The sequence below is a fragment of the Castor canadensis genome, chromosome 13 (assembly GCF_047511655.1).
Source record: "Castor canadensis chromosome 13, mCasCan1.hap1v2, whole genome shotgun sequence".
Taxonomy (NCBI): Eukaryota; Metazoa; Chordata; class Mammalia; order Rodentia; family Castoridae; genus Castor; species Castor canadensis.
Genome location: NC_133398.1, coordinates 121,353,591 through 121,378,527, shown reverse-complemented (window position 1 = coordinate 121,378,527; position 24,937 = coordinate 121,353,591). Strand labels below are relative to the sequence as shown.

Sequence of the window (24,937 nt, the reverse complement as noted above, 5' to 3'; positions counted from 1 at the left end):
AAAGTAAAAGTGGTTCATCCTGATATATTAGTCTTTTTAACCACAGTATAACTTATACATTGAAGTATGTTCTTCATCAAAAGTTGTTGGATTGGACGTTTGTATCTTTTCCTGTGTATGGATTCTTCACCCTCTGCCTCTGAGTTGAGTCTGTCATGGAAAATAAGGAAGAGATGATAGGAAGTATGGAGTTCCCCTCTGTCCTTCTTAAACCAAAGGGAGAAATATCTTCCAAAGACCTGGGAAAACAATTTAGATGTAAATTTCAGAAGCTCAGATCCTAGAAACTCACTCTGCTCCCAAAGCCTGGGCCTTCTTTGAGCAAAACTCAGGATTTTTAAGGTGACTGCAAAGTCTCTGAATATTGTTTTAAAATTACAAATGGTATTTTATCTTATAAAATTTTTTTTATAAAGAAAGATGAGATTTCTTTCTTATCTGCGTCTAATTTTTAAATTCTTTTCAGCCCTGTTGTCTTTTAGAGAAACTTATATCTTATGTTGATTACAGTTTTGCAAAAGCTTTGGTCTTGTCAAGATTTCTTCCTGACTAGTAAGCTTGCATATTTTTTGGCCCATTCACAAACATCATGCCCACACCGGGCAAAAACACAGTGAATAGGCGTCAGATGTCACAGCAAAATATCTTCTCAAGATGTAACTGCCCAGTGGTTGAAAGCAGAAAAATTAAATAGGTTTATTTCTTAAGAATTGATGGTAGAATTGTGAGTGTGTGTGTGAGTGTGTGTAGGGGAAACGTATGATTTATTTGACAGTTAATAAGAAAAGGTGAGATGCTAAAAATAGATTTTTATAACCAGCTTGGTCACAACTAGTTTTGATGAGGTTGCATTATAGCATGTTATAATGGTATAATGACTAATCTGAGAAAGAAAGAATGACAAGAATGGTCTAATATTTACTGTCTGTATGAGTATGTATGCAAATTATTCACTAATTTGGATGCTTCTTAATTAGTTATATTAAAAATAGAAAAGTATTATAAGGATTTTTATAGGATGTCCTCAGAAGTACATGTTTATTAACAAAAGCATTTCATACGCATGTTCTTAAATAATCTGGGTCAAAAAAATCAAATGCCCAGATTTCAAGATATGTTGCCTCAATGAGTAGGAAGCTCAACTGAACTGGGAGCCCACCTAGGTGAGGAGAAGGGACATTTACACAGCATTTCTTTCTGGACCCTCTGCTTCACAGTGAAACAGTTGCTTCAGATCATTTCTGTGTTGTTTCTCATATCTCAAAAAGATTTCAAATTCAATTTGATGTAGTCATTCTACAGTGAATAAATAAAGGCAGGGCAAAAATTATTTTGAGTTATTATAAACCCAATAATGTATTCAGGACACAGCCACGATTCAAGTTTCATTCTTACATCAAGGAAGCATTCGACTTGATCCTGCATTTGCTGTTTATGAGATCATGGGCTACTGAACATTATTCAGGTATAGAAGCAATCCTGATGACTGAGTTGCTGCATCTGGACGAACTAACTGCTCTTTGTACCCTCGCAGTGGGAAGCGTGAAATTACTGGCATTATATAAAAAGGGCATTACAACCGAAGTTGGCTTGCATATACACATTGTTGTTTGTAAAAACAAAACAGAAAAAGCTAACTATTTCCAGATATACACCTACAGAATACAGTAAATTGCAAATCTTCCACGTCCTTAAAATGCTGCACTCATGCTTTGCTATAATGAAGAGCACTTGTAATTCTTTTTTCCCTCATCCCTTTAAAAAATAAATTGAAAGGAAACTTTTAACCTAAAAATTATGAAATAATGCAAAGAGTACTGCAAATTCACATTCTTATCATAGCTTTCTGATTAGGTAGCCAATTATGGATAAGATTTTACTGATATTTATTATCTCTGATTCCGTTCTCTCTGCCTCTTGCCAAGTCTTACCAAGTAAATTAATTCAGATAAAAGTTATTCTTGCAGATGAAATTGGCAAAGATGAGAGAAAAAAAATATCCATTGGTAGTGAGGTGTGGGAAATGATCACAATAAGAACCTTTTAAGACAATAATTAAGTAATATATATATCCTGGTGGAGTATTTCCCAAGGTATTATCATATGTATATATGATAATATATGTTTATGTATATTTATACGTTATATATTATTAATTACATTATATTATTACATAACAAAATATATTCTTATTGCTATTATATTTATGAATCATTTTCCTATGTTCAAGGTCATTAAATTACAACGACTGAGCTATAAGGTCAATTTTCAATAGCCCATGAGCTACTATGGGACTTTCCTTTTTAAAAGGGTTACATAAAAAAGAGGAATGACAGAGAAGAAATGAATCTTATTTGCTTGGGCCTTATTCTTTTTATACTTTGTATATTAAATTTCATATCAATTTTGTGATTATATTTTATGAAGAGTCCAGATGTTGTAATGATGTGATGTCCCCATGTAAATAATACTATTAATTTTATGTAATATTTTAAACTATTGCAATGAAAGTAAATTTCATAAAAAGTATGAATGTGGTCAGTGTTTTGATATATTTTTAAGAGAAAAATAGAAAAAGTACAGAGTCTAAGTTATTAAATTCTAACATATTCTCTTTTTTGTCACAGACATCAACACACAAAGAAAGCTTCTAGATTTCTTTATTCATTAATTTACATAATTGAGTTACATAAATTATCATTAAAAATTTTCTGCTTTGAACACTATCAACTGCCATAATTATGAATTGTATCTGTACTATTTGCATATATGTTGCACATAAATTTTCACTGAGAATTTTGTGACAGACCTGTACAGTGTTTTGAAGTTAGATATGGATGGATTCAATATATGACTTTCTCATCAAGTTTTATATTCCACTTGGCAGCTTTTTTCACTTCTTGACCTTCCATTTCCTTTTTGTAAAATGAATGTAGTAACATTATCGGCTTGACAGTGTTGTGATGAGAACCTAATGAGATTATCGATTAATGTTTGACCCAGTTTCCAATACAAAGTGGTAGTTTCGTGAATATAAAACTATCTTAATGTTTACATAAATAACTAAAATATACATATTCAAGTTACTTAGTTAACTTAGCATTTCAGTTTTTTCTGTAGTTTTTTACCTTTTATATATGGTGTGAATTCTATAAGAATATCAAAATGGAGACATTTATGGAAAGAATATTTAAGCTATTATTTTTGTATTTTTTCATTGTATTAAAAACCATACTGGTTCATGTTACCACCTGAGCTTGTTTTTATAATGCCTTCTCATGGAACATAGCTACCCACCCAAACAACACAGTGATACTCAAGTGGCAGAACACCTGGACCAGTGTGCAAATCACCGATGTCCAACATGGAAGGAGAATTCATGGACACTCTTCATGTCAAAAACTTCTTCCTTACCACCAGACACAGCTCTTCATACTCAGAGTGTGTAGTGAAAATGGAACAGTCACGTGGAGAAGTTTGACTAATTTGCCACAGGGGATGGGAACATTTGAAGCTTGGAACCAAGCAACTCTTGAATTTGTGTATGCATATGCATGAGTGAAAATATAGATAGATTTCTCTTTGGTATAAATAGGTCACAGAAAATAATGGTCCAACTAGATTGAGTTATTTATGTCTACTGTCAGTTCTGATCCATACATAGAAATCAGGGATCACAATATGATTGAATTTTTTAATTATAATAACCTAGCACATACTGAATCTTTAAAGGGGAATGAAAAAAATAATGTGAATCTCTGCTTTCAGAGAATATGGAGCCATCGATGATGTAGACATTGATTTGCATATTGATGTCAGTTTTCTTGATGTAAGTATCAATTTCTGTAGTATGGCTGGTATATTTCAAGTAATTTTTTTCTAGGATGAAACCTAATTTTTGGTGTCAGTACATAGTGACTTTGTTGGGGTGCTTCATGTAGACTTGTCCAGTATTTTATTATTCACACAACAATGGATTTTGAGGTAATTTGTAGTCCTTCATAACTTAGGCATTTCTTTAGCCTACATTTTATTTTATTTTTATTTATTTATTTATTTTGTGATCTGAAAGCGTTTGTTAAAATATTTTTTATTTTATTCATATGTGCATACAATGTTTGGGTCATTTCTCCCCCCTTCGCCCACCCCCTCCCTTACCCACCCCGACCCGTCCCTCTCTCTCCCTACCTCCTTGCTACCAGGCAGAAACTATTTTGACCTTATCTCTAATTTTGTTGAAGAGAGAGTATAAGCAATACTAGGAAGGACCAAGGGCTTTTGCTAATTGAGATAAGGATAGCTATACAGGGAGTTGACTCGCATTACTTTCCTGTACATGTGTGTTACCTTTTAACTTCATTCTTCTCGAACTAACCTTTTCTCTAGTTCCTGGTTCCCTTCTCCTATTGGCCTCTATAACTTTAAAGAATCTGCATTAGTTTCTCTGCAATGAGGGAACAAATGCTATCTAGTTTTTTAGGTGTCTTACCAATCCTCATACCTCCCTTGTGTGCTCTCGCTTTATCATGTGATCGAAGTCCAGTCCACTTGTGTTTACCCTTGATCTAATGTCCGCATATGAGGGAGAACATATGATTTTTGGTGTTTTGGGCCAGGCTAACCTCACTCAGAATGATGGTCTCCAGTTCCATCCATTTACTTGCGAATGATAAGATTTCATTCTTCTTCATGGCTGCATAAAATTCCATTGTGTATAAATAACACATTTTCTTAATACATTCATCAGTAGTGAGGCATCTTGTTTAGCCTACATTTTAAGTGGCTTTTTTTCCATTTTGAGTTCTGAAGGATGGCTAACTCATCTTTTCAACGTATTTATGCAGGAGGAGATTGCTGTGGCATGGGAAGTAATTCGAACAGAACCAATAATTGTCCGACTACACTGTTCCCTTACCCAATACTTAAATGGCCCAGGTTAGTTTATTTTTTACTGTTTGAATATTAATTAGCTATGCACCATAACTAAGCAAAATGAGTGTTAATTTGATAATTCTAAACATAAGAATTAAACATCTTGATGATGGTATTTAAGTAGGCTATCTCCTAAGAAAGATGATTTATTGGCAATTTAACTTAGGGGAACAGAAATATGTAACAGTTGCATAGCTTTTCAGAAATTGACAAGTTTCTGTGAAACACATTAAAACCTAAAAGAGTAGTTGAATATATTGGAAGCTCAGTAAATATATTTTGGATTGACTCTAGATTTTATTTCTTTTTCTTATTTATCTCATCTGTGATTACTAGTGAACTTAGCTTTGCTAATATAACATGTATCTGTCCAAGCAGGAGTTGATGTACACATCTTTCAGAAATTACTGTGTTTTATGTATTATTTTTTTCCATTAAGAAAAAGAAAGATAAAGAATCCTGCGTTTACTCTAGAGTGCGCAGTTGTGGGATCTGACAGCTGGATGGTTGACCGGGAGCTTGTTTGGTGCCACACCCTGATCCTCTGAGACACCTTTTACCTCCCTGTACTCCCTTCCGTCAGCTCTGTACACATTCAGTACCTTGTCCTTAGACACAGAGCTTTCTTTCCTGTGAAGAGCAGGTTATCCTGTGCAGTCCAGCAACATACCTGCTTGGTCTCAAGGCCAGACAAACTTTTTGAGGTGTGATTTATGCATCTGTGTTACCCAGAGGACAGCTGTGAAGCTGGGACTTTACTTGAATTTGTACCCTTTCTGGGCTTTCCTCCTTGTACTCCTCACATCCCTTTATTAGTTTCTCCTGAGAGTAGTTCATAGTAAACTATTTGTCACCACCTCTACACTTTGGGCCTGCCTCTGAGAGAACTTGACCTAAGATGGGGAGGTCATGGTTGAAAAAGTTGGAGGCCTTTGCTTCCTGCACAACCAGTGCCCATCAAAACTCTGAGCCCACTGCCTGAAGGTCATCTGCCCCATGTTCCGAGATGTGTCAGTGGTAAAGGGTGGGGGCATCCATTTAGGGCCCTTGATTGGCTCAGTCTCCTCTGTTTGAAGCAAAATTTGCTGGGAGTTTCTTATATGAAGTTGTCATAATTGTATATTACACTGGTTAAATTGGGGCTTGTTCAATAATATTAACTCATTGCTGTCTTACTGTTAAATTCTTCTAAAGGTTATTTTTACCTCACTGAGAATGTGCAAAAAAAACCCCATGGTTTAAAATGGGCAATATTGTGTAATACACGAATAGAACTAGAAGTAGTTACTAAAAAGAACTTCTAATTTATTGTTCCAGAAGAAATAGTTTTTTTCCTAACTCATAATTTTGATTATTGCAAGCAAATGAAAAGGTAAGAAAAATACGTCTTTATGGGTGCTTTGTGATGTGTCTTTGAAAGTATCAGTATTTATAGTAAAATGAATTTGTAAAAGTATGTGTCTAGTCCATAGTTTAGACTGACTGACTTACCTGTTCTTTTTCAAATGCATTTTTTCCTGTGCTTTGGAATAACACTTTTTTTTTTGGCTAAGGCTAACCTGATTATATATCTGGAGTGAACAGAAATGATAAGAATTGAAGAAATGTATCCACTTATCCACTTTGAAATTAAAGATAGGTTTTTTTTAATTGTACATGGAAAAATATACCTTAAACAAAGTCATAATTTGTTATGCCTAAATTCAGGTTCTAATCTAAAGGGCATGCCTGTTTTTAATTTGGAATGTGAAACTAAGATTAAAAAGTTTTTCTGTTCAAATCACCTCATTGTTGGTACCTCTATACTTATTCAGAGTGTTAGAAGATTTTCCACGTCTTAGGCAGTCTTCACTTTCTAACCAAAATTATATGAGAGAGAAAAAAAGTTGAACTTTCATTATTTATATATTTATTTACGTTTTTTTGGTGGCACTGGGGGTTGACAGGCAGTGTCTCACACTTTCTAGGCAGGCATTATACCATGTGAGCCACCTGGCCAGCAACTTACCTTTTTTTTTTTTTAAAAAGAATATGAAAACATATTCCTCATACATTCTGTCACATCCTACTTCATTTCCTTGACATTCAAAATGAACTCTGAGGAGTTTGGTTGTGGTTGGTGTACACTCGTAAATGAATTTGGAAGACTATATATTTGCAACATAGTAATACTTAACTTTTGTAGTCTTGAATTTTATATACTAATGCAGTTCTTGCTATATAGTTTTTACTTGTTTTTGGTTAAGATCACTAATTTTAGATGAGTATTTCTGAGTACTTGTTTGCTTGATCAGAATTTTATAGTTCAATTTATTTTGTAACTCATTATTATTAGCTTTTAGAAGTTATTAATTTTTTAAAACATTGTAAGAATTATTTTTTTTTCATTTTTCTTTTATTATTCATATGTGCATACAAGGCTTGGTTCATTTCTCCCCCCTGCCCCCACCCCCTCCCTTACCACCCACTCCACCCCCTCCCTCTCCCCCCCCAATACCCAGCAGAAACTATTTTGCCCTTATTTCTAATTTTGTTGTAGAGAGAGTATAAGCAATAATAGGAAGGAACAAGGGTTTTTGCTGGTTGAGATAAGGATAGCTATACAGGGCATTGACTCACATTGATTTCCTGTGCGTGGGTGTTACCTTCTAGGTTAATTCTTTTTGATCTAACCTTTTCTCTAGTACCTGTTCCCCTTTTCCTACTGGCCTCAGTTGCTTTAAGGTATCTGCTTTAGTTTCTCTGCGTTAAGGTCAAGAAATGCTAGCTAGTTTTTTAGGTGTCTTACCTATCCTCACCCCTCCCTTGTGTGCTCTCGCTTTTATCATGTGCTCATAGTCCAATCCCCTTGTTGTGTTTGCCCTCGATCTAATGTCCACATATGAGGGAGAACATACGATTTTTGGTCTTTTGGGCCAGGCTAACCTCACTCAGAATGATGTTCTCCAATTCCATCCATTTACCAGCGAATGATAACATTTCATTCTTCATGGCTGCATAAAATTCCATTGTGTATAGATATCACATTTTCTTAATCCATTCGTCAGTGCTGGGGCATCTTGGCTGTTTCCATAACTTGGCTATTGTGAATAGTGCCGCAATAAACATGGATGTGCAGGTGCCTCTGGAGTAACAGTCTTTTGGGTATATCCCCAAGAGTGGTATTGCTGGATCAAATGGTAGATCGATGTCCAGCTTTTTAAGTAGCCTCCAAATTTTTTTCCAGAGTGGTTGTACTAGTCTACATTCCCACCAACAGTGTAAGAGGGTTCCTTTTTCCCGCATCCTCGCCAACACCTGTTGTTGGTGGTGTTGCTGATGATGGCTAAAATGCTTACAGAATTAAAGAAAAATTGTGAGTAGTTCTCTCTTCATGTTTCCCCAATTATTAATACCTTATATTAGTATAGTAAATATTAGCAGTGATAAGCATTTTTTCATTTGAGCTTATCTTTGAAAGAAGTTTTTCATGAGCTTTTTCAGTGTATTTTAAGAATTTGGGTCATTTAGATTTTATTGCTTATAACATATTTTCTTAGGAAATGTATCATTTTGATAAACAGTTTTTCTAGTCATACATGCTATGATGAGCTTTTGAGCCTTGACTATTAATTTTTAGGAGTAATTCATATATTCTGGACAAACATCTGTCTGTCATCTTTTCTTTCTATGTATCGCACATATTTCTTCCCTTTTCTGGGGAAGGTTTTTAGTTCTTCTAGTGCATTTTGGATTTTGCTACCTTTGTAAAGTAAGCCAAGTTCCTTTAGTTTCTCTGCCTTTTCTTCCCTGTCAGTTTTTTTTCCTGCATGTGAAATTTGTGTCTTCTTAAATTTAGAGAGTGCAGTGTGTTCTCATTTTTCTGTGAAAAAAAATTCCACTGAATTTTTAAGACATTAGGAATTTTTATTCACTTTTGAATTTCAGAGATGCCAGGTTTGAGACAGGTGAGATTGGAGTGGTGTCTACGCTGTTCCTCACTCTTATATAAGGATTAGGCGATTCTCAAGAAAGAAACTGACTAGTGATACTAACACCAAACTTCCATAATGAATGATGGCCAACACAAAGAGTGAAGCATTTTGGTCTACAATGTGGAACATGGGTGATCTGAAAATGTGGTATTGGCAAGACAGTTTTGCCCTGATTATCTGCTGTCCCAACTCTTACTGTGATTGGTGCTATCTGATCTCCTGTTTGATGTCATCCTTTTATTTGAGTAGTCCTACTTCAGTTGATACTTGCTAATGTGGTTCTGTGTTTCCCTTGATGGTTCAATTTCATCCGCAGAGCCTCCACATTAGCTTACTTCATTTCCTTTCTTTTTTTTTTCCTCTTGAATCCACTCACATTGGGTGATGGTACTCTCATGTCACAAACACTGCTCATGTCAGTTTATCCAGTGACTTCAATATTGCAAGTAGCCCTGTGAGTCCTCACCTTAGTTGACTTAGCAACAAAGAAGACTTACCTCTGCTTTGAAAATATGCCGGAAGTTTGTGTTTAGTGTAACAGCTCTATGGAGTCTTCCATCCTCCTGGCCATTGCTCTCTAGGTTTCCTTTGCTGGAGCTTTCCTGAGCTCAGAGCGTAACCCCCAGACTTCTATCCTCCATTTGTAGTCACTGAGTGCTTTCTCAAGTATCATGCACTCTAGGTGTATCAAATTTATATCTTTAGTATGTTCTTCTTACTTGAATGCCTAAATCATGTCCTCCTGTATCCCACTGTCCACACCTTTTTTACATGGGTAGAAATCAAATAACCAACTTTTTCACTTTTTAAAACCTGTTACAACTGCAGTTTTCACAGGACTTGGTAAATTTTATCTTTCTATTTGCTCAAAAACCTTGAATTTGCCCTTGACTCCTATTCCTTACACCTAAAATCCAGTCTAACAATGAAGTATGTTAGCTTTCGGAGAACATATGAATCACTCACTGCACTGATGCAAGCCACCATGTCTCTTGCCTTAATTAGTGCAAGATGTTCCTGACTGATTTTTCTTATTTCTCCCTTGGCCTTTTGGACAAGAGATCCTATGCAGCCCCATCCATGGTCCTTCTTTGCACTTGTCTCCTGTTGGACCTTGTCCACTCCTCTCTTTGCATTTGTCTACAGCTATGTCAATTTTTTGTGTTTGTTTTTTGTCTTGTCTCCTCCCTCTACACAACAGGATTCATGGAGTAGGGATCTCTCTCTCTCTCTCTCTCTCTCTCTCTCTCTCTCTCTCTCTCTGTGTTCTTGACAGGTATAGTGACTGACAGTGGGCATGAATAATAATTGACGAACAACTTTTTTTTATAGCGAACTTAGTAATTTTAAGAAAGAGGTACTGATTTAAGGAAGGACATAGAGTTTCTTATGCTTTATCCTCATCTTCCATTGTTTACTTCTAAAAATGTTGGTGTATATACAGGCATGTCTCTCTTCTGTTTAATAAATGGTTCACTGCCTGTCCTATTTGTGCATATTTAAACTGTTGATTATTTTGGAGAGTCTTCATTATTGTGCATAATACATCAACATATACAGATACTTACATTCATATAAAATCTAATGTACATCATACACACAAATACACACTATTTCAAATGTGGGTGTTCACATATACACTAGTGCTTTTGACTCTGATTTTTTTTTTCTTTCCAGTACCCACTGTTGATGTCTTTCAGATTTCTACAAAAGAACGATTTGGATTGGGATATCAGCTAAAAAAGTAAGTTTTCTGAAGAGTTAAAAAAAAAAAGTAAATTTCTATTTAGGAAAATCAAATTCTCATTTTGCTTATATTTTTCTCCATTTGTATTCATTAAGATCTTTTTGAAGTGTCTCAGGAGAGGAAATCATGCTGATGCTAAGAGCTGCATCTGTAATTTTGTCAGCAGAGCTCCCTTTTTGCCTGGGGCCCAGGACCAGAACTCAGGCCTGTATGGACACAGGGACCATCTGTAATGTGACCATCAGAGGGAGTAGGGGAGAGGAGGTGCTCATTTTCCTGGCTTCTTCCCAGGAGGTCCCTTTGCTGAGTCGCCCTCTGGCTGCTGCCTCCTGTTCTGCTCCCAGCTGCAGCCTTCACATGACTCTGACCAGGTTTTATGAGGGGCTCCCACTGCTTGTTCTTGGGACTGAAGGTGGTAAAGCTTGGCAGCCACTGATCCTGGGCTACTGTAGGATTTCTGTTTTCTGTACCTATACCTTTGAAACTATTTGTTCTTTGGACCTTGACTAATACAGTGACTCAGTTTATCTTTTAGAAGTGAATTTAGTTCTCCAAAAATACAGTTTGTATGAATTAATTTGAATAAACAGATTAGCCTGTCATTGCTACATATCTATTCACTAGGATTCTGGCATTATTGTCTTGAAGTAGAAAAAAATGGTGATGGGTTTTGAAGCTCTTGTATAGTGTGTCATAAAATCAGACAGAAGCTAACTGCTAAACACTGATAGTCAAATATAAGGACAACAGAAACAAATTATGTCTTTGAGTAAAAAAAAGAGTACTGGTATACAGACTTGAAAGTTCAATTCCAACTTTCTCTAAAGTCAAATGAACACTGATATGACCCACTGGTCAGTATTTTGGTGTGGACCCTGAGCATTTGTGGTTTTCACTGAAGGAAATAATGATGCTGCTTACACATCCCCTTTGGAGACTTCCATGTTGAGGGAAGAGTCCACCGGAGCCTCCATCTTTCCTTAAGAGGATATGAGATTACCTCAGTTCAAGTGAGGGTAATTTATTAATATTAATTAATTAATTAATTGTTTTTATGGTACTGGCAAAGAGCTCAGGGCCGTGTGCCTGCTAGACAAGTACTCTTGCATTTGAACCGTGCCCTCTGTCTTGCACTAGCTTTTCCCAGGCAGCCTTAAACCATAACCCTCCTGTCTTCGCCTCCTAGGTAGCTAGAATTATACTTGTGTGCCACCACTAATTTTTTTAATTTTTAAGAAATTGGTAGATAATATATTGTGTACAACATGATGCTCGGGATGGTTAAGTCTAGCTTATGAAGAAATGAATTTACATTTTCAGGAACTCTTATTTTTATTTATTTTTAATTACATAAAAACATGAACATTATACAGACTAGCCAGGCTCCATTGGCTCACACCTATGATCCTAGATACTTGGAAGCTTAAGATAGGGAGGACAGAGGTTCAGGCTAGCCTGGGCAGAATGTTTGGAAGATTCAAACATTTTTCCCTTTCAGCGGGAAAATCTGGGTGGGTGGCACTCCCTGTCACGTCAGTATTGGCAGAGAGCTTAAAATAGGATTGTGGTCCAGGGCTGAGTGGATAAAAAGCAAGACCTAGCTCCAAAATAACAGGAAGAAAGTAGAGGAACTGTCTTGCAAGCTCAGAACCCTGAGTTCAAGTTCTAGTACAGACATAAAAATATATTTTATGTGTATGTATATATTATATATATTAATATATGTATTCATTGTTAACCATATCTGTCTTTCTAAACATCTCTAACTTCTTTATGGTGATAACATTTAAAATCCTTTCATCTAGATTTTTGAAATACATACTACATAGTTATCTGTAATCACTGTATTGTATAACACTACTCTTGTAAACACCCAGTGTTTAGGTTACATATGTACAAATGCAGAATTAGATAATTATTCTTTTTCCGGGGGTAACTAAGGATTTTGTTCTTTCTAGGCAGGAGCTCTATCACTTGAGGCACACTCCCAAGCCAAGACAGTTTTTAGTGCTTAGAATTGAGCATCACTGATGTTAAATTGAAATCGCAAGGTATGGTTAGCACACTGTACATGAGTGTTCTCTTACAAGGACTCGTAGGAGACTGGTTCTCAGTCCTCTCTCCTAAGACTAGGGATGCTTTTCTAGTGTATCCACTAGTTTTTCTTTTTTACTTGAATTATCTTTCCTGCATTGAGTCACCATCTCATGTCTTAGAGAAGAGCATGGGGCCTCCCTCTCTATGTTGTGCCATCTGGCTAGGGTACCACCTTGTCTTGGTACATTTTTTTTCCGTGTTTTTTTTTTCCCCTTACCCAATTCTCTCTTTGCTTTTCTGCTTTTCTACTTTATGTGCTTTTATAATAAGCACATTAGAACATTTTCTGTAAAAAAGTGGGCTAAGGTTGATCGAACCAAGATGAGAATTATAAAACCTAGAAGTCCCAGAATAAACAGCTTTTTACGCTTTATCGCTTCTGAGTATATGTGTTTAGAAAAATAACTTGTGGGTATGATTCCAAGCCTTAGAAACTAAGGACAGCTGTGTGCTGTGTTCATGGCTTAGAAAATGTAACATAATCTATTGATATTGTCATCTATTTGGCCAATATTTTTAAAAAGTTACTTGTTTTAATGCATAAATACTATCTATGTAGAATTTTTTTAATATTACCTAGATCCTTTTTTTTTGATCCTTGGCAAATTTTACTCTGATAGATATTTAAATTTCCTTTATTATAAATAACTGGTTTGGCTAAGATCCTTCTGGTCTTATCTAGGGTAAAATTATATAATTTCTAATATCTGTTCTCATCTTCCCAGTAATTCATCATAAGGAACTCAGATATTTTGAGGTTATTTTCCCAGAGACACATAGGAAAGAAGTCAGGTTTAGAATTAAAGCATTTGTTATTGTTTAGATTTGTTTTTAATAATTAAGAGACCCTCATTTTATTCTGGTGTATTTGGGGCAGCAGGACTAAGGGATATTATATGTCAGCCACTATTTGAAATGCTCTATCTATTAACTACCCTCTTGAAGCACAGGTTCTGTTATTGCCAAATTTCCTAGACAGTGGAACTGAGGCCTAGAGGGGATAAGCAGTTTGTTTAAGGTCACACAGCCAGAAAGCAATAGAACCAGAGTTTTACTCCAGATACATCTGCTAATTTTTCTACCTAATTTACCTACATATCACTTGTACATGATATACATCACATGTATGTGATGTAGGATGTATGTTTGAAAGTCAGTAAAAAACCCTAAAAGGGTCTATGTTGATCACAGTTAAGTTGTGTTTGTGGAGGGAAAATACTACAATTCTTGTTTGGTCTCACTATGTAGCATTCTATATTCATAAAACTAAATTCAATTTAAAAGTTAAGTGGAAATTGAAATAAAATTCTCATAACTCAAAATAGTACCAGAATTTAACTTGATGGCTGATGGTTTGAAGCTCGCCAATATAGGTTGAGTAGAATGCTCTGTGTTCCTTGTGCATAGTTTCTTTTGAGATGAGCAAGAGAAAAATTGCGAGGCTGCACATTCCTGTTTACTTTTCCCTGTTGAAAGGACCCTGGCACCTTTGTTCAAATAGTTGCCTGGTAGATTATCTGCCCTTCACTTGGGCAGATGTGTAGCTTACCTTAAAATCGCTCTCTTATTATCCTGTCATACCTCTTCTTGATGCTTACAGACTAGTGAAAGAAAACTCAAATGTGAATATTTAAATCTTTCAGGGCTGCCTATTGGGAGAAGGTGGTTGTTATATCAAATGTGGTCATACATAAACTTCAGATTAGCCCTGATGGTAATTCCTCTTGCATCCAAGAACATCTAGGAAACTGAGTGTGCACGTTTAAGTATTGCTGATTTCAGGTGGTGGTTACATGTTAGAATACTGATGCAACATAAAAGTAAGGGAAGTTAGCAGTGGTTATTGGAATAGAAATTTTTTTAACTCATAGAAAGTAAACATTCCAAATTTGCTCGTTTAGAAGATGTACCAGTGGACATTTCAATCCTGCTAGAATCTTGAGTAGAGAAACAAATAAAAATTTTCAAAGTTTCCTTTGTCCAGAGCTCCAAAGCAAGTTTACTGCCAACTTGGGTTCATGGCACATTTGTTGCAGTGTATCCTCTGTTCTCACCCCTTTGACAGAGAACTCATAATAAGTCCATCGATAACTCTTCTTCTTAATCCATCCAAGCTGGCAGGAGAAAGATTACCAGAAGAAGCCCAGGTGGTGTCCTTCCTGAGTTAATTTATTAAGCTGAGTTAGTTTATTAAGACCCGATAGATCTTGAATTTAATAATTGGTCTCATGCTAAGAGTCCCACCTGTTCTTATGGAATTGCATACGTTTATACCTGTGTTGACCCTTGTTCATTAATGTGCTGATTAGAACTGTCACTGTTATTCAGACTAACTTGCACAGATTTTCACTTCTTCACCTTATTTGTGAATATATGGAATAATAACGTATGGAATGTATGTGAATACCAGAAAAAATGTATTTATAAAGTTCTTGGTTTACAACCTGGCATGCTGTAACTGAAGAACAAACAGGGGTACCATGTTCCTTTTCCAGAACACTGAAGTGATTTTTAAAAGAAATAAAGGTGTTGAATTTATTGCACAGTTATATACAATATATAATTGTAAAAATTCATATCTACTTAAATATCAGCATTGAGGGGACACTCCTCTTGACAATTGAAAGGTGAGATAAAGACACTCTTTTCAGAAAACAATGCTGTTTGTCCACAGCTGATATTCCAGAATTCTGTATCATGAGGTACTGATGAATTGATCTCATAGAAAATTCTGAGATTAGGAATTAATTATTAAATTCCTTCCTTGAGATAATAATTTTAAGAAATTTAGGAATACCCCAGTGTTATTTACAGGTGAATGAGCTGTGCTGAAGACAATATTTGCTGAGCACATATTTTTAGTTTTGTTTTCCTTTTCATGAAGAAAAATATAGAAGTAAAAATTAATTTATAAAGAAATTGGCTTTACTTAAAATAATTCATAATTACTGACCACCCTGTTAATTCTCTTTATATGTATGATTCTCCTACAAATCCTTATGTCATTTGTATAATTAAATTATAGCAATATTATGATTTAATAAGTAATAATTTTATTATTTATTTTGATATAACTAGTCACAATAAAGTCCTGGTAGTTGCTATATGCTGTGTTCCTACATGTGAAAAACCTTGTATGATTTTAATTTAGCATCTTTATTTTCCTCAGATAAACATATTTGCAATATAAATATAGCAATATTACTTTAAATTACCTTGGAACTGTGATAACAGAATTGCCTTTGGGTTGACAGAATCATGCAGACATTTGTTACACAGCAGTGGAAACAGAGCAAAGAAAAGTCCAATTGCCTGCACAACAAGAAGTTGTCAGAGAAGAAGGTGAAGTCTCCCCTGCATTTATTTTCTACCTTGCGCAGGTTGGTAACCGGTGACATCATCATTACATGTGATAAAACATACTTACTCAGTTGTCCTGACATCTGCTTTTTCTCTTTGTGACTTTAAAGAAAAGACCAAGTAACATATATTGAACAATGTAGCATTTCTGGCATAGGAGGAGGGAGAAAAAAAATCTTACAATCTTCTTTTGCTTTCCAGGAAAAATGTGATTTGGCCCCTGTGATCATTCTTTACCTACTTTGGGTTTAGTCATAACTGGAGGCAGAATTTAAATGGGGCAGTAACAGATGCTGTTGAGTGTTAGACTCATGATTTGCCCTGCTGCATTCTTGTTCCTCTCCCAGGTCGCCAAGTTATCCTCCCCCTGGTTGTGGCAAAAACAAATCCAAACTGAAACCTGAGCAAGACGGCATCTCCAAAACACACAAGCTGCTCCGGAGGACTTGCTCCAGCACGGTAAAGGCTGAGGATGTGTGCACCAAGTCACACAGGGCCTTTGGTCGCTCCCTGTCCAGCGACTCCAGGGCCGAGCAGGCGATGACAACTATTAAGTCGCATAAACTCTTGAACCGTCCCTGCCCTGTGGCTGTTAAGCAGGAGGACTGCCTCACTCTAAAGTCACATAAACTATTGACTAGATCTTGTTCTGGAGACCCGAGGTGCGAGCACAACACCAACGTGAAGCCCCACAAACTGTTAAGCAGATCCTACTCCAGTAATCTTAGAATGGAAGAGTTATACGGGCTGAAAAACCACAAACTGCTCAGCAAGTCCTACTCCAGTACCCCCAAGTCATCCAAAACCGAGCTTTTCAAGGAACCTAATGCAGAGGGCAGGAGGCTCTCTCTTACCTCAGGGCTAATTGGTATCTTAACACCATCTTCATCTTCATCTTCCCAGCCTGCTGTGCGTAAATACTTTCATCTTGGGTTCTTAAACGTTAGCTAAGAGCTAGTGGAGCTTTTATCCTCTCCATAAGATAATGTGAAGGAAGGAACTTTTTCCTTTTGGGATATTGCTTTTGCATACCAGACATTTGTAACTTTGATTCTAAAAGAGTAAGAGTAGTTATTGGTTTAAGGTCCAGTCCAAATTCCTGTTGTAGTAATGAATGCTATTAAAAATGGAAGTCAGTTGTATATGCTTATAAGGAAGCATATAGTTTTAGTGTTTTATAAAGTAGGTTAACCTCATCTCTTTTTTCACATGAGTAGTGAAAGGCCACCTCTACATTATAATTATGATTTATGTATGAGAACTTTGGCCATGTGTGTTGTTACTGGTGAATACAAGCAGTATTGACACCTGTATCTTGGAGCCTCACTCAAAGTTGTTCTTACTGTTCACTTTATGCTGAAGCTGTTTTTTGGGGATGTGGGGCCAGGTGATGACTGTAGCTATCTTTGGCATTTATTGGGAAATAATCTTACCAATAAATTTACCTCTAGAGTGATTGCCATTGCAGCAAATTACAGATAAAAACAGACCTAACTTATACGTGTTATTTCCATAATCAAAATAATTGGATGAAAAATTTTCAAAATGTGTGCATGTATATTGAGAGTACTTATTTAGCTGTAGCTACTAATATGGATACACCCAGCCATAGATGAAGTTGATAAACATAAGGTACTGCTTTCAGAAATCTATTCTCATATAGATTTGTTTCTAAGATGAAATGGTAAATTATACTATAAATTTTCATGAAGATTTGAGCATATTGATAATTTTATATGGACATCTTAAAAGTCCATTTCTATTCAAAGGAAAACTTTAAGGATGTAGGCAAAATAATGTCAAAAAAATGATGAAGTGAAATGTTTCCTACCATAATTTCACCAAAGAAAGATCAATTGTTCTGGAAAGAAAATGTCTAGATGTCCTTCATGATGGTTAAGCACAGTATAATGTTTTGTGCTTTGCTTTTTTAGTATTTCTTTGAGTAATAGTATCTCATAAAATGAGATTGTAATATGAGCATTTTCTGATTAGTATCAGAGGAAATGAATTTTGTGATCACGTAAAGATGCCGGTCATTTTTAGTAGAAGATCAGAGATTAAGAATACCATTATTTAATTTAGGGAAAGATTGTAATAGTAAAGGCAGAAACAGTATGATACAGTACTAACAGTAGAGTTAGTAAAGAAATTCTGAAATCTTGACATCAGAAAGACAGCATTTCATGTGCTCTTTGCATGATCACTTTTGTAATCACTTTTGAAGAAGTCAAAGGCTTTAATTTCTACGTTTTCCCAATAAAAATTACTGTCTTCTTACTTTGCTTTTTATAGCCAAATGGTGCAAAATGCATTCCAATACGAGACCGCGGCTTCTTAGTGCAGGTATGAGTCAGGATGCTATCCATTGCAGAAATATTTTAGTCCTACTGGACTTTTCAAATCACTCATGAACGTCACTGGATTATTTCTCTGTGTCGTTTTATTCAGACGATTGAGTTTGCTGAACAGCGGATCCCTGTATTGAATGAATACTGTGTGGTTTGTGATGAACCACATGTGTTTCAACATGGCCCCATGCTTAGGGTAAGTTCCTATTGGCAGAGTTAAGTAACTACTCTATTTGGCAAATTGTTTAGAATACTAAGTGGCATAATTTAGGCAAAAATGAAATCATACTACTTCTGAAGAAGTCCGTGAAAAGGCAAGTAATTCGGTATTCACAAAATGTTTCTTACTATATTTCCTATGTGTCACTATTATTGTATCCACTTCTATCAATGTTGACATTAACCGTCATAAATTATGGAATTTTAAGAAATACTCTTTAGAAGTTTAAGTGTCAATGTTGCTTCAACTGAGCTTATTCAAAAATCTAAAATTTAAGATAGTTACTACAAGAAGGAGGGTATAGGCCCCATGCCCTGCCTTCATCCCCTGATAGCCACTAATCTATTTCTTGTCTCTATGCATTTGTCTGTTCTGGACATTTAATAAAAATGGAGTCATATAATGCTGAAGAATGGCCAAACTCTTTTGATAATGGCTGTGCCATTTACATCCCACTGGAAATCCATCAGTTTTGCTCTCTGCACATCTACACATCTCTTTTTTTTAAAGAATTATAACTATCTAGTGTGTATGAAGCAGTATCTCATTGTGATATGCACTTCCTTTAATTACTAATGATTTTTTATTAGTCATTTTTCAAGTGCTTTCTTACTACTTACATATCTTTGGAGAAATATCTATGAAATTCCATTTTTAAACTGGCTTATTTTTTTTTATTGTTGAGTTGGTAAAGTTCCTTATATATTCTGAATATGAGATCCTTTTTGACAGATTATTACTATTGTGGGCTGTCCTTTCATTTTCTTTAGTTCTTTTCATTTATTTCTTTGGTTAGTTGTGTTTTGACATTTTGTCTAAGGAACCATTACCAAATTCAGTCGCAAGATTTACATTTACATTTCCTTGAAACAGCTTTATAGCTTATGCTTACATTTAAGCTACTCGTCTTTTTTGGGGGAGGTACTGGAGCTTGAACTCAGGACCTACACCTTGAGCCACTCCACCGGCACCTTTTTTGTGCTGCCTGGGCTGGCTTCAAACTGTGATTCTCCTGATCTCTGCCTCCTGAGTAACTAGGATTACAGGCTTTTGCCACCAGTGCCCAGCTACTGGTCCTTTTTGAGTTAATTTTTATATGTGATATGATGTTGTTTCCAAAGTCATACTTTTGCGTGTAAGGTGTTCCCAGTATCATTTGTTGAAAAGACTACTCTTTCTTAATTGAATGACCATGGTAATCTTATTGAAAATCATTTGATCATAGGTATATTGGTATATCTCTAGATTGTCCAGTCTGTTTCCTCTGATCTACATGTCTGGTGTTGTGCTAGTACTATACTGTTTTGATTAATGTTGCTTTCTTCTCCTTTTACAAGATAGCTTTGACTATTTGGGGCTCCTTACTTTTCCTTATCAATTCTGTGGTCTTGTCAGTTCACATTTGTGTAGGATTACCTTGGGAAGTATTGCCTTCAGCTACACACTGAATTTTTCTGTTTACCCCAAAATTCTAACTCCCATATCAGGTGGTAAGACTTTGGAGGGATTCTTATGTTGTAAGATAAATTTCTTTTTAATTATTGTAACTTTTAATGTTATGGTACATAGCATAACTGTTATATTTCTTTTTTTGGTTGTTCTTTGATAATGTGTAGCAATACAAATAATTTTTGTATATTAACCTTGTATTCTGTAATGAATTTATTTTCTGCTCTAATAAGTTCTTTTTGGATTCTTTAATGTTTCTCCACATAATATCACATCATTTAGCCAGGAGCTGGGGGCTCACTCCTGTAATCCTAGCTGATTGGGAGAGTCCTGGTTCAAGGCCAGCCAAGGCAAATATTTTCAAGATCCCATTTCCAAAATAACCAGAGCAAAATTGGCTGGAGGTGTGGCTCAAGAGGTATAGTGCCTGTTTTGCAAGTGTGAAGCCCTGAGTTCAGACCCCAGTCCTCCGAAAAAAAAAAAAAACCACCATCTGTAAATATAGACAGTTTTACTTTTTCCCTGCATGAATTTTTGTGTTACATTTTGGTCTCATTACTTCAGGCCTGTATTGAGGACAACTTCATGGTAAGAACATGTGGCAAAAATGCTCATCTTATTTCCAAGAAGCAAAAAGAGGCAAACTGCCTGGGAATTCCTGGACACACTCTCAGTGACCCTAAGGACTTCCCACTGGGCACTACTTGTTAAAGGTTCCAATACCTGTTCATAGCACCTTTCTAGGGCCTTCAAATCCAAATTATAATAGTGTCTTATTCTCAAACTGTTATTGCTCAGCTGTCTCATTTCTTGAGTTTTTTTCAGTATTTCCTTCATGTGTTTTGGGGGAAAGCTGTTGTTGGGAGCATATGTTTATAAATGTTATATGTTCATGATATTTTGACCCTTTTTTTTAATGTCCCTTGTTTTAGCAGTTGTCTTCAAGTCTTTTTTGTCTGATACTAATGTAACTTTTACAGCTTTCTTCCCTTCCTTTCCCTTCCCTCCCTCCCTGCCTTCTTCTCTCCCTCCCTCCCTTACTCCCTTCTTCCTTCCTTTCCTCTATACCTCACTCCCTCCTTTCCTCCTCTTCCTTCATTTTGTACCTTTTTCCTATCGTTTTGTTTTGTTCTTTTCTTTTCGGACAGGATCTTGTTATGTAACCTAGGCTGGCCATGAACTGGTGAACTTTCTGCTTCGGCCTGCAAAGAGCTGGGATTATGGGCATGAACCACCACACCTGACCCCTCTGAAGCTTTCTGTTGGTTATGATTTGCATGAAATGACTTTTGCCATGTTTTTATTTATAACCTATTTATGTCTTTGAAACTAAAGTGGATCCAGTTCTTTTATCTATCTCACTAATCTCTGTATTTAAATGCAATTACTAGTAAGAAAGACTTCTGTCATTTTACCTATTTTTTTTCTTTTTCATTACTCCCTCTTTTGTGTGTTAAATAGGTATTTTCCAGTACATGTTGTAACTTTTTTCATAGTGATTCCTCTGTGAATTACAATTAATATTTTAATTCAATGGCATAATTCATGTTTGTGGTCTTTCTCTGCCTTCTTAATTCTGCTCTTAAAATCCTCTGTTGGTGAATTTTTGACTTCAGTTATTGTACTTTTTAACTCCAGAATTTCTATTTGGCTCACTGTACAGTCTCTGTTCATTATCTTGACTGACCATTTAGGTTTTTTTCATTTTCTGGTCAACTAATTATTGTAACAAAAATTCCTTCCCAGTTGTTGCCAAGGTGTGTGTGTGTGTGTGTGTGTGTGTGTGTGTGTGGTATTGTCTTTGTTTTTTGGGGACAGGGTCTCATCCTTCTGTGTGTTGCAATTACAGGCATGTGCTATTATGCCTGGCTCAGGTGTTTCTCGAGCATGCATGTATGTACATGGGCAAGTACTTGGCTTTCTACATTCTTCCGAATATGTGTAAGGTTCACATAGTCCTTCTGACACCTCATTCCTTGCTTTTCCTCCTAAGCCTTTTGGTTAGTCTGCTGTTTGTCTCATTGTTATCTATTGCCTTAGACAGCAGTGACTAAAACATTGATTGTAAATGTTTTCTGCATGCACCCTGGATATTAGATTAGTATCATATTGAGTTCCGAGACAGGCAGAAATAAAGACAGTTGTTTTGAACTTGTCTTCAAAGAGCCATCAGACAGATACAGTAATAACAACTCTTTGTGAATGAGTTCCATCTTGCTTTTTCAGAATCAGCAAGGTGGGCTGTTATCACAAATTTTGCATTTCTTACCAGGATGTAACCATTTGTCCTCAGTAATTTCTCCTCGGGTTACTGAAAGCTCTTAGTTAGTTTCCAGAATACCAGAATAGTTGACTTTTGCCTCTATTTTAAGACTTTTAAAGAAACAAATATAATAGTCTTTTTGTGAACATTATAATCTGTATGAATTGTATCATTTATTTGTTTCATTGTATTTCAGGGAAACATATATAAAAAAAGTTTATTTTTGTAGTACATGCTATTTTTTTTGCCACTCAAGTTTTCTCTCAGAAATACATTCTTCTCAAAGGAATATCAAAACTTTTTTGCCTTTTTAAGAAACAATTTTTAACGGCTCTAATTGTATTTTCATTCCTGCATATAACTGATTTCAGTCACATTCACTCCTTACCACCATCACTCTCTTTGCCCTCCTTCCCCAAGCAGTCCTTTCACATTCTTGTCCCTTTTTTCCTAAGGTGGAGATTTTGCATATAAGAGAACATGCAGTGTTTGTCCTGAGTCGAGATCTCTTTGCGTAACATAATGAAGAGATACATTATTCTGAAATCCAAGTTAACTCAATTTGTATGGATTTATTAAACAGCTGTATGATTTTGCAAGTATTGGAGTTTAAACTCAGGACCTTGGGTTTGTCAGGCAGGCACTCCACCACTTGAGCCACATCCTCCCCTCAATTGTATGATTGTGTTATTTTAATTTTGTGCTTGGAGAAGTGTAGTTATCATGAGTCTCAACCTCACCTACTTAGGAGATACATTTTTATTTGCCAGTGCTCAACCCTGGCCATGCCATTTTCACTGCAGAAAATAACAGTAGTGTTATCAATAATGATGCTTTTTAAGTGCTTTTTATGAGATTACATTCTTTACTTGGATTGTCAAGCGGAGTCCTCATAACTCTAGTAAGTAGGTATTATTATTATCATCCTCATGTTACCTAAGAGGAAAACAGAATTTTTATTTAGTGGCCCTCTGCCAGTATGTAATAGAGACAGGATTTTGTCTCTGGCAGAATGGTACTAGAACAGCCTCTTGACTTCTAAACTTGAATTCCCTACATACATTTCTGAGAGTTTGCATTTTTTTGTTTAATTGCTGACAATTCATTACTATAGTAAGTGGTAGCAATATCATTCTTTCTGTTAGTTTTATTTCTGTGTCGGTGAATGTTGCTGTCTATTTCTAGAAGGAGATGTACTTTATCATAATTATTCCTAAGTCTTTGGAATTTCTCCTGTAAAATTTTCAAAATTAACTATCAAGTCTCGTGTAGCAATGAGTAAGTTCTTGGAGTCCTTTGTGATTTCTAGTGTTTTCTTTGTGTGCTCCTGTTCATGTGCAGCTTCATATATTTAGACACCAATGTAGCATCTAACATTACAGTAAGTAGGCAGCAGTGGCTGGCCGCTGCTGTTACTTCACATAATACCATACAATTTGCTTCAGAAAGATGAAAAGAGGAAACAACATGTGTACAGAGGTGCACACACACAATAAAAGATTTATCAATAAGGTAGGCATTCAAGTGAAGAAAAAGTGGTAGAAATTGAACAATATTCTGCTTTGGGCATGTTCAAAGACATTTAGCAGTGGGCATAGCTTGAATCTGGATGGAGAACTTTCTCCAGTTACTTTCCTCCCACAATTCTGACAGTTTTTGAAATGGAATCAGACTGTACTTTTGTGGCCAACAAAGGAAATATATCAATTCCTTTTTTTCCTTTAAAATTCTCTTCAGGGGAGAGTCAACCAGAAAATTTTGTGATTAATCAGGCTTTGTAAAGCCAAACATATGGGCCTGTTCTGAACATAAAGGATGTTCAGAAAGGAGTTATACTTCCCCACTGGCTAAGCAATAGACCAAGTCCTCCTCTGAAGGCAGCAAGCACAGGAGCAGTGGCACTTACAAATGCCTTTTGTCTGCTGTGCCAGAGCAACCGTGGATTGCATCGTGTTAGGCTTCATCAGCTACCTAATGCTATGTAACTGGGGAGATAAGATAAATCAGAGGGTTGACACCATATTAGATTTGAAAGATGAAAGCTCTTCCAAAGTAATTGCATAGTGTATATTTCAGTGCTGTTGACTTCATGAGGTTATTCAAGTCAAAAGTCTTTGCAACAAAACCATCTTTCATAAACCATGTAGTAAGTAAGCAGAGTCATACATATTTCTTCCAAATTTCCTAGGAAAAAGTGGAATTCTCCATTGTATATTTGTTATATAGAGCATTTGTATAGAACTTTTTTTGTCTTTAAGACATTTAAAGGACTGAGAATGTAGCTCAGTGGTGGAACATTTACCTAGGATGTGCAAGACCTGGGCTTTATCCCCAGGACTGAAGAAAATATATTTAATGTGCAAGTGGATATTAAACAAGAGAGATGGATTTTTCCCATTTCTAATTGCTTCGATTGAAAATGTCTAAAACAAAATGAAATGGGTCAGTTCTTATTGTAATTGTGACTATATTAGTAAGTGATGGTGTACTTGCATTTAAGGATTACTGTTTGTTAAGTAAAGTGACAGGACTTCTTTTTAAAAA

The 24,937-nt window shown here is 35.8% G+C and overlaps 1 protein-coding gene across 1 annotated transcript in view; it reads left to right on the top strand.

Annotated features, from left to right (window-relative positions):
- The window catches only part of LOC141415576 (protein mono-ADP-ribosyltransferase PARP8-like), a 50,334-nt gene that overhangs the window by 11,247 nt on the left and 14,150 nt on the right, over positions 1-24,937 (top strand). Inside the window, 7 exon segments of the mRNA XM_074052498.1 lie at positions 3,769-3,829; positions 4,845-4,935; positions 10,584-10,650; positions 16,005-16,130; positions 16,458-17,019; positions 18,406-18,456; positions 18,562-18,657. Coding sequence (XP_073908599.1) covers positions 3,769-3,829; positions 4,845-4,935; positions 10,584-10,650; positions 16,005-16,130; positions 16,458-17,019; positions 18,406-18,456; positions 18,562-18,657 — 1,054 coding nt within the window.